The 10,889-nt window shown below is 36.9% G+C and overlaps 2 protein-coding genes across 2 annotated transcripts; both read right to left on the bottom strand.

Annotated features, from left to right (window-relative positions):
* Positions 1-265: 265 nt before the first annotated feature.
* LOC127363096 (COP9 signalosome complex subunit 9) lies at positions 266-6,997 on the bottom strand. The gene is made up of 3 exons (XM_051399573.1): positions 6,787-6,997; positions 5,435-5,507; positions 266-890 (listed from the first exon to the last, which is right to left on the bottom strand). Exons 1-3 carry the CDS (start codon positions 6,880-6,882, stop codon positions 853-855), a joined length of 207 nt encoding a protein of 68 aa, XP_051255533.1. The 5' UTR covers positions 6,883-6,997; the 3' UTR covers positions 266-852.
* Positions 6,998-7,541: 544 nt separating this feature from the next.
* apoda.1 (apolipoprotein Da, duplicate 1) lies at positions 7,542-9,874 on the bottom strand. Its single transcript, XM_051399534.1, has 5 exons — positions 9,739-9,874; positions 9,390-9,529; positions 8,595-8,716; positions 8,395-8,480; positions 7,542-8,253 (listed from the first exon to the last, which is right to left on the bottom strand). Exons 1-5 carry the CDS (start codon positions 9,848-9,850, stop codon positions 8,018-8,020), a joined length of 696 nt encoding a protein of 231 aa, XP_051255494.1. The 5' UTR covers positions 9,851-9,874; the 3' UTR covers positions 7,542-8,017.
* Between the last annotated feature and the right edge of the window lie 1,015 nt (positions 9,875-10,889).

The following is a 10,889-nucleotide window of genomic DNA, read 5'->3' on the forward strand; positions in this document are numbered from 1 at the left end:
CCCTCCTGAGCTACTGTAGAAACATGGCGGTTCAACATGGTGGACTCCATAGAAGACGACCCGCAGTGTCACATATAACCAGATGTTATATTATTTAATTATCACACTGCTCTAACTTTGTGTAATTTGCAAGGTAAATAAAAACATGTTAGCAATGTTCACAATTTCCCCTCTTGAAAATCTTGTGAAACTTATCTAGTTTATGAAATTGCTCTATGAACAACAAATATTATTAAAAGGGAAATAAATCACACACACTTCCTGCTTTTATATCTACAAAACACTATTTATTGATTTTTGTCACATAGAATCAATCACAAAAACTGTGGATGTGTATGTGTACACATATGTACAAATCCATGACGTAACTTGACTCACTGCAGATATAAAACACACAGAACGTATGTGGCTATCGCACACTGACATACAAACAATTCAAGACATCTTAGCAGACCATCATTTATCATATGCCATCTGCAGCATGTTTAAGGGCGACAGCATATGGAGCCTCTGCCCATCATATGTATAATTACACTCCTAACAGGTGTTCTCCGGCACACTGAAACCTGCAATCCAGTTTAGAAGCAGTCGAAGACGCGAGCGCGATGCAGGCTCATAATTCTAACATACCGTATATAAAGGAATCCTTGGGATGTTAAGAATTTCCCAACATCTGGAACCCGTGAAGACTTTTTTAAGGATGTTTTAAACAGCCTGAAACTAGGATAACTATGAAAGGAAATTGTATGTCATTAGACAGTAAATGGTTGGTTTGCTTTCCACCAAAAAACAAAGAAAAAAAGGTGCAGACTGATGTGAATATCATCCATCATTACTCCGAAGACTTCTCTGTCACTGGATGTCATCATCGTCAAACAAATCCTCAAAATCTGTGGAAAGGAAAACAAAAAAACAAACAAACAATTACACCAAAGTTACATAACAGCTGGACAATGAAACTGGCTGCATTTCAAAAAGGTTTCTGCAAGCCAGACACTTTCTCATAAAGCAGCGGAGGTTGGAGGGGTGCAGGGTGATAAAAGTAAAAGGATCTGCTGAGTACCTTTCCTGTGGGTCTGATAGTTTGTGGGGTCAGAGGTCAGCAGGAGAACTGTATGAACATGCATAAGAACATGTGCCACATCCTCTGGTTCTGCAGGTAGCTTAAAGAAAAATAAGCTTTCATTTTCTTTAGTGAATGTTAAAACATTCAGTATATATTAGATAATACCTCCTATAAAGCCACTCCCTGCTCTATCGGGGGATATATGTGTCAGTTTGTACTGTTTGCAGCTGCAGTTCATTGACACTGCCTCTTTAGATATGAAAATGAATTGCCAACCAGCCAAATATTTGCTGGTTTCAGCTGCACAAATGAGAGAATTTGATGCTTATCTTCAACATGAATGATAGTGAACAGAGTATCTTTTTAACTGTTGGTCAAATAAAATGTGAAAACATCAGATTCTCTACATTGGGTACAGTCAGTTATACACTGTTTAAAACAGTGTTGCACGCCTTATTCCTTACTGCATACTGCATATAGTGTATATATTTTCATTATAGTCTTTATATTTTCTATTATATCTTTATAGTATTTTTATTCTTTATTGTATTTTTACACTGTGCTGCTGTGTCGAACTTGAATTTCTCCCACGGGGATCAATAAAGAAACATCTTAGCTTATATTATCACTTTGATCTGTGGGAAGGTTTTACCAGCAATTTTCACTATTTTCTGCTTTATTTTAGGTACAAAAAGGAATAAATTAATCAAGGAAATAAATCGACAGATTAACTTAGTTGCTGTAAGTTTTATTATTTCTTTTATTTGAGCAGGGACAGTGCACAATAAAACATTAACCCTGCATATAACAAGGAGAGATGCATTGCACCGGGTTTTAGCAAGTTGCTATTTTCCACCCATAGTCCCTGAGCAGGTAGATGGAACATAAATTAAAAACAGTTACTAAATTCAACAAATGTCTACAAGTTTGCTGTGACAGCATCCAACGTTTTGTGTGACATGAAAATGTTTTAAAATCCGCACATGTAATCAGCTCTGTTGGAAGTGTGTTCCATTGATTTGTGGCAACAAAAGAAAAAGATGATTTACCAAATGAAGTCCTACGTTTAGGAATACTGCACTCTCCCCTGGTAACTGATCGGGTAGCTCTTGTTGTTTTTTCTGAGCAGAGTGTAACCATTTTTTTCCAAAGTGTTTGTCTGCAACTGATGATTATTTTCAGTGTCAATTAATCTGCACTTTTTTTCAATGAACTGATCTATTAAAAGGCAGAAACCATCAAAAAACCTTCACAACTGAGAGGCTAGAAGAGTCTCTACTTGTTTTCTTTATAGCAAATCTCTTTAACTCTTTTAGACCTCAGATATTTACATGTAAGTATATAATATAATCACACATGCACACAGAGGAAGGCAGAACCTAAAACATATGTATGTAAATAGTCTGTTGCTGAAGGTTCAGTGAAAAGACATTTTGAGTGATCATCCTACATTTTTAAACTTTAACTAGTGTTCTATTCTGCTTTATAAATAAAGTTTGCTCTCTTGCTATTGTCTGTATTCAGCCTACATACAGTACACTGGGAGCAGACTGCACACAGGAGCTTGTTATGCAGTCCTCCTCGTGCACAGACTGCTGTTTAAAAAGGAGTCATCAAACACACAGAACATAGAAATCAGACAGCAACACGACAGAAAAACAACATGTTGGATGTAATTAAAGCCTTCACGAATAACAAAACACATTACCTACAATGAAAGACAGGTACACTCAGGCGACAAAATTCCTTCTGTCCTGTTCTAACGGCTGCTCATATGGCCAAAAATATGTGGACGCCCAAACGTGATTGTTGAACATCTCATCCCAAAACCCTCAGAAATAATATGCTGCTGTAACAGCTTTATTTAGGAGATTGGTACCAATATCAGAATCTAGGTTTTTAATATTTTAGCCTCTATTTTTCCATAAGGATCCCTTAAATTCTACCATCTGATACAATTGGTGTCACAATTCATCTCAAAAGGTGTTGGACCTGTCAAGTTCTTCCACACCAAACTCAGAAAACAAATTCTTTATGTATCTGACTTTGTGCACGTTTTCCTGCTGAAACCACAAAGTTGGAAGCACTCTATTGTCTAAGATATCCCTGCATGCATTGTAGCATTTAGATTTCCTTTAATTGGAAGCTAAGGGACCCAACCACCAGATCAAAAGGTTCACAGAAGTATGTGGACATCTAAAGAGATTAATGCGTGTGTTATTTAAAGTTTAATATCAGACTGGTAAATAAAAGGCTTTGTAAAACATTAGACCTAAACAATTAAAACACGCTAAAGTTCATTTTCCACAGAGCCGCTGTAGCCTGAATGTTCTTGAGCGGTGTGAAATAAATTAGCACGCTCTTTCACTGCAGTTTCACTTCTGTTGCTGTGAAAGAATTGAGCCAGTGTGTCACTGATTGTTTAAATGAACGCACATTAAAATCCCTTTAAAATGTAGGCCAGGGGGATTGAGAGCTGCATTCAATAGGCCTAGAGACAGTTAAGTGGTACACATCTCTATTGGGAGGGAATAAAGCCTTCCAGCCTAAATGAGCCTCGTACAAAGCACATCCACAGAGCTCCCGCTGACACGACTCTGTGTCGCACATGGTGAGAAGTCACGGCCGTTTGATGTTGCTGCGCCTCGGGACAAAGATCACACTACATTATAAAACACAGTTTGTAAAAAGGGGGGGCGGGCGTACGAGGAATGTTTTGGGGCCAGTAAAGAGATTTCCTGCTGTGGAACCAGCAGCACTCTGACGCCCAGGGGTGTAGTAACATCGTGTGTTAATTGATTCAATCTGCCCTGACTGACAATTTCCTATTTGAAGAGGACTGAATCCTCCTCAGTTCTCTTCAGATTATCTGAGTAGGAAAATTAATTTGCACTGATACATCTGCTGTCAGTCCCTCCTGGATTTCATCAGCTTGTTTGCGGCCTAAAACGGCCACAAATTTCACAGCAGCTTTTCTAAGACATTACAATGCACGTTGCAGTGTTTTTAGGCATTTTATTGCAATTAAATTGAAGGAGAAAGTGAAAATTGCAAAGAAAGTTTAGATTTTTTAAAATTTTTCATTAAAAATCAAAGGCAACTTGTTCCAGTGAGAATAAAATTGCAGTTCATCGTGTGTTAATCGATTCAATCTCCCCTGACTGACAAGTTACCTTGAAGAAAAAGACCCAAGATAAATCTGTGTAGCTTTTATGTTCACAATTTCACAGCAGCTTTTCTAAGACATTACAATGCGTTGCAGTGTTTTTAGGCATTTCATTGCAATTAAATTGAAGGAGAAAGTGAAAATTGCAAAGAAATTTGTTTTTAAATTTTTCATTAAAAATCAAAGGTGGTTCCAGGAGAAAAAATTTAAGAAAAAAATGAGCGTGGGGATGTTTTGCAAAGGAAAGTTGCAGTGATTAAACATTTCGAGGTTGTGCAGAATTCACAAGGATTGGTTGGAGAGGGACTGACTTGTGAAATCCTTTAAGAGGATCATTACAGCACAAATGTGTTGTGAGGTTCTACCTAGAGGTGAAAAGATTAATTGTGTCAATACAAACGTCAGAGACTGCGTGTTGAGACACACATCTCTCCCTCCAATCAAATACCTTCAAGACACTTCCTGAGAGGTGTTTTCCATCCAAAAGGAAAATCTCAGACTCTATTGTATACAATCTGCTGAGCAGCCTGGAGTCTAAAGTTTGTAAGAACACTAATTTTGCAGAACAAGACAACTTGACAGAGTAATTCTAGTATCCAGAACATCCAACGGTGCTATAAAATAACCAATGGCCCCAACCTTGCTACTTATTGGACTAAAGCAGTGACTGGAATTTCAAGTCAGAGCGAGGAAATGAGTGACAACAGCATTAGCATTAACTTCTGCAACTTCTGGCCCCTAACTCCTCCCAGATGAACGCAATAACTGGAGTAACAAGCTGTTTCATCTCCAGGCAAATAAGGGTATTGTTGAAATACTCGATACGCACCCAGTTGCCAGCTCCAAATGTTGCTCTGTTTACACATTATTTAGTTAGTGTAGTCTTTTGGGGCATTTAGCTCACAATACTTTAAATAACTGGCTTGTGGAAATATTCTTTTACTTTTATTTTACATAAAATAACAAATAAATGTATAAACTGATGTGAAACCTGACTGGATTCTAACTTAATCTTTGCTGAAATGGACTCAAGTTAGTAAACAGTAACTCAGTCCTATTAAAAAGTGGTATAGTTTCTTTTAAATAGATCATCGGATAGCGAGGCCTGCTGTGTTTACAATGTCTGGAGTTTTGCTGTTGAGAATCTCGGGGGAAACAGGCGCAAAGGTAAGACGTGGCTATGTTTATGAAGACATCTTTACCATTGAAGAAGTCCAAGTGAACGGCCTTTTCATTGGCAGCCAGGTCCATCAGCAGTCCTGTGCTTCCCCCAGCCTGCCAGAGAACAAACATGCAGCTCAGAGACACAAATTTAACACAAGACTGTCAGCAGCTCAGTGGCTGGACAGGAAAACAAGCACGTTACGAACAAGCTGTTCGGATAAACATGTCAACAATTCAGTTGAGCTCAAAGATAAATCTGCACGGTATTTGTGATGGTCTACAATGTAGAAAATGCTAAACCATATTTTCTGAACAAGCACGTCCTCCTGTATTCATCCCAATCAGCAGACAGCTTCTCAATGCAAAAGACAGGTTTTTGTTTACTTTATTTATTCATTTAATGATGCTGCTCATTAATATTTGAGAATTGTTGGACTGCTACTTTTTAAAATGAACTAATATCAGATTCAAGAAGATTGTGACCGTCTATTGTCTGGGTTGGTTCACATAATACCAACTTACAGACAGTATGTCGCTCACTTACATTGATTTATAAGTCGGGCTGCACAATTAATCAAAATATTATCAAAATTGCAAGACGACCAGGTGCAACATGCAAATCACAAGAGCTGTAATGTTTTGATAAAAGCTCATAAAACCAACATAATGAACTACTGTAGTGCTGCAGAGATGAGCTGGTCAATAGATCTTGTTCATCAGATTCACAAAAACATGTTTGTTTGGTTCAGACCACAAACAATTTCACATCATTTTAACAGATTTTACAGTGAAAATTAAATTTGTGATGAAAAAAAGAATCGTTGCCACACTAATCGTGAATCATATCACATATTTTTTCTGCAGCTATACTTACTTAGTATCTAAATAAACGTTACTAATTAACTTTCGTAAAACAAATACCTTTTAAAAATGCCTTTTATTTATTCTAGCACGCTGCTTAATGCCTCGTATTTTATTGCTATTATGGTTTTTAATCATATATTAGCTAATGGGTATTTTACTCTTTAATTTGTATATTATTAACTGTTTATTTGCTCCAGTGCGATAATATATTTTATCAGCTTTATTGCTGGTTTTTATTCGACTTTTATTTTAGTGCTGAGTTCATTTATATTATTATTATTATTATCATTTATATTATTTTTATTATTTTTATTATTATTATTATTTATATTATTATTTATTTATTTATTTATTTATTATTATTATTATTTATATTATTATTATTATATAAAGTCAACGATGCCAAGAGCCAGAAAAAGAGAAACAAGTGGTAAAACAACATCAGAGTTAATGTAATAATCAATAACTTTCAGTATAAAGTTAATCATTAATAACGGATGTTGCTACAGCAACAAAGCTAACCGACCTCGTCCAGATCAACGTACGGTCCCGCACCCTCCGGAAACATCTCGTCCACCGCAGGTTTCATGGCGGTGGAGTTGGACTGATCCTTTAGTGGCATTGATGAACGGAACCACGAGGTTTCACCGACAGAAGATCATTCAGTTGTTTGTTTGTTAAAGAGGATGAACGCTGCAGAGCTACCGCGGCGCCCGGTGAAAATAAGTCCGACGTGTAATTGGAGTCCAGCTCTCAAAGGTTCCGCTGAGGTAAGAATTCATGCTGCTGGTTGAAATCCTGCCGTCATTCATATTAAACACATTAATATTAATGTTCAACGTTGTGCTAATTTAGGATTTATTTTGATCTTTTCCTTCTCCAAGGAGGATTTGAGCTGTACAATAAATAGAATATGCCAATATAATGTGACAATGAATATACTTTATGAACCTTTAAAACTTTTTATTTTTTAAAAGTTTATGTCTGTCATACATAATTATGACTCTCCCATATAAGTTTCATACATTACACTACGACTGATAGGTCTTGCATACTGAACATTACTGACAAACTTTACCTCTAAAGCTATTTAAGGGTAATTTGTCACTTTAAAAGTATTATATGAAATGAATAGACTTATATCAAGTTGTAAACATATTAGCAGTTTTAATACATTAAATAGTGGTGGGATCTTTTCGACTCTATATACGGTATATGTGTGCATCCCAGGGCCTGTAGACAGAATGTTTTCATCAAAAAGAGGCAGACGATCACATGAAGTAAGTTTCATTGACTTTTATTGACTCTGATTAGATGCTTTATGTCACCAGTTTGTGGTATAAACATCAGATTTACGTAATATCAGATTTTTTTCTGTTTTATACTGCCCATGAAACAGCAAACATTGATCATTAAGACAAAAATGAACAGCTTTAACTGTGCAGAAATGTCTGTCTCGTAATATTACAAGCAGTGAGGATGTGTTAAATAAAAACATGTGTAAACTATGACTTCATTCACTTCTGCTATACTCAAAACACCCTCACATACAATTACTTAATGAACAATATATATATTTATTCTCATTAAACGGAAGGAAAACTCTGTTCCACACATAAACAATCTGAGTAAATGAGTTGAGTCTACCCTCCTGGACACAATCAAATATTAGTCAAAATCTTTCTGGAACAGAGGATGAATCATCTTCTCCCTCCTGCCAACAACAGCCCTATCTGGTGCTGTTCTTCTGTTGCTGCTCAGAGAGTTTTGTCGCAGCCTTGTTGCCTGCTGGCAATCATCCTGCTGACATCGATGTTGTTGTTGGCGAAGATCTCCTTGGCTTTCTCGACGGTGGAGTCCGGCAGGGTTCGTGTGCGGGCCAGGATCCAGGCGAAGTCGACGTGGAAGAGCCTTAGGACGTCTGTGCAGGAGTAAACCAGGGCCGTGTTCACGTAGTCGGTGGACAGGATCCAGTATGGGGAGTAGGGCAGGACTGTGGGGTTAAAGAGCACAAAAAAAGATCACCTACAATGTTTTTCTTGATCTGACAAAGGAGGAAAAAGTCTAATAGGAGTTATTAACTGACTCCCTAAACACCAAAAAATCCCAAAAATGACTCAAATGTCTTGCTCACCGTAGGAATAACTTATTCCCAGTTTGGCGGGATTCTTCATATCCTCTATGACTCCAGTCCCTTCGATTTTCCTCAGCTCTCCTTTTCTGTTTTATTCCAGACAGTTAAATTTCATGTTGGATTAAAGGGGGAATACAAACCATGCAAATATTACCTCCACACTCGGTAATTTGCACAAAGAAATTGCAGATAGGACTCACAGTATTTCAGAGCTGACCACTCGAATGGAGTTGTCCGTCTTCAGAGTGAAATTGGTTTCGATGCAGCGTCCCTTCTCAAACTGGGCCGGCAGTTTGGCAATTTCAAACCATCTCCCCATGAACTGAAAGGGCAAAAAAAAATGCACATGAGTTCAAAGACAATTCTGAACACCAGTCAGTAGAGGGTATGAATAAATCTACATGCTCTAGTGGATTCAGTACAATGTACCGCAGGTGTCCTGTCAAACCTAAAAGTCCATTTACTTACATTTAATATTTTACACTCCACTCCACTGCATTTATTCAACAGCTTTGTACTTTGCAGGTTCATTTGTATATAGAGTAGCCTATATAGAGTACATCTAACACCACCCGGACAGTAAAATGCTACTTGAACATTAATGCATCAGTAATAATAATCCAGTAACACTTTACCTTAACACTTCCAATGTATGAGCAATAGTTTAACGCTATAATGTAGGAATAAGCAGATATAAGGGCATTTTATGTGTTTATTAATGTATACCTGACTTCTCTATATATATATGTTTATACAGCAGCCTTCACTTATGGGTGCCCACAAAAGGAGTTTTACTTGTTGAAAAATAGATTACAACTTCATTATAGTGTGTAAAAAATAAACATTTATTACATGATTATATGCTAGTTATAAAGGCTATATGGTTTACCTTACTCTTAGATGATCATTAAACAATGTTAAGATTAGTAACTTAATTATTAGCGGCTGTTTTCTGGAGTAAAAACCTAGTTTATTCTGTACAAAGTAGCTTGTACCTGTTTAAGGGTGAAGGACGGTTGAACCGCTGGTTCTGGACAAGGTCCCCAGTGGGGCACCTGAGCCCTGATGAGCGGGAGGATGAATGCAAAAACCAGAACCAAAGAAAACTTCATGGTAGAGACGGGCCCTTTGTCACCTGCAAATCAACCAAAACATAAAAAGTAGATTAAGAACATTAAGTATGTGTAGATAAGGCAACAAGCAAGGCATGAAAACAAGATATAAGCAGAGATAACTGCTGAAAATACACCAGTTTAGGCAAATAATTTTTTTCCTCATAAAAAAATTTCTAAAAGTTATCAGTGAGTGTCATTTTATTATTTAACACTACATATATTTTCTTACCTCTGAGGCCTGGTGGTTCAGATATATGTTCTCTCCCTCTGACAAATTCTGGTATTTGAATGAGAGACGTTGCTCTCGGGGGAGATTTTGCAGCAGTGCGACTCTGTGTCATCAATGGGTGTCTTTGTGTGGAGCCAGCTTTATTTCAGACATGAAGTAAACTATTAGCAAAGTGGAGTCATGGGGGACATACCAGCAGAAATGTTATAAAACAATCTGGGTGTTTTCTTGCCTTAGATGGGTCAGAATTAGTTTTTTTTTATATTTATATATCTGATGATTTCTTTACTCTCAGGTTGCAAAGATGCACAATGTCTTAAAACACACACACACACACACACACACACACACACACACACACACACACACACACACACACACACACACACAGCTGCCAATAGATGCCAATTTTAATGTTATTTTCTAACCTAAGAAAGAAAAGGTCCAATTTAAATGCTGTTTGGGATTGACTAAATGAATTTGATGTTACCTAATTGAATAATATTTTTTCTTGTTCACATTACAGTAGCTTACTTCCACATTTGACTGTCAGGACTTTAACCTTTATAGTGATCATAGTTCTTGGTCTGTTGATCTGTTGGTCCCCCACTTTAATCCAGACTGAAATATCTCAACTTCAATAGATTGCAGTGACATTTTGTACAGATATTCTTTGTACCCAGACAATGAATATTAAAAATATACAGTATATATATAATATATAATACAAGACATGTATTAAAGCACCAGTATGTAGGATTCAGTGGCAACTAGCAACATGTAGAAACATGGCGGTTCAACATGGCAGTCTCCATACAAGGCGACACACAGCGTCTGTAGATAAAAACTGTTTATTCTAAGGTTACAAAAACACAACGATTCCTATATTCAGGTGATAATGAATTAATGAAAACATACCTATGAATATAATATCTCTGCCAATAGATCCTCCTGAATGTTACACTCTGGACCTTTAAGACATTCATTATATACAGTCTGCAAACAAAAGGATTTCCACATTTATATCCATAAAAAGTAATCTACTCCTTCGACCTCATTAAGAATGACAGAATCTATGAATATGCTAATTTTGTTCATTTCTGAAGTTGTCTCATACTTCTCTATAAAGTCCATTCTCACGTGTTTGAGCA

Source organism: Dicentrarchus labrax, unplaced genomic scaffold (genome assembly GCF_905237075.1).
Source record: "Dicentrarchus labrax unplaced genomic scaffold, dlabrax2021, whole genome shotgun sequence".
Taxonomy (NCBI): domain Eukaryota; kingdom Metazoa; phylum Chordata; class Actinopteri; family Moronidae; genus Dicentrarchus; species Dicentrarchus labrax.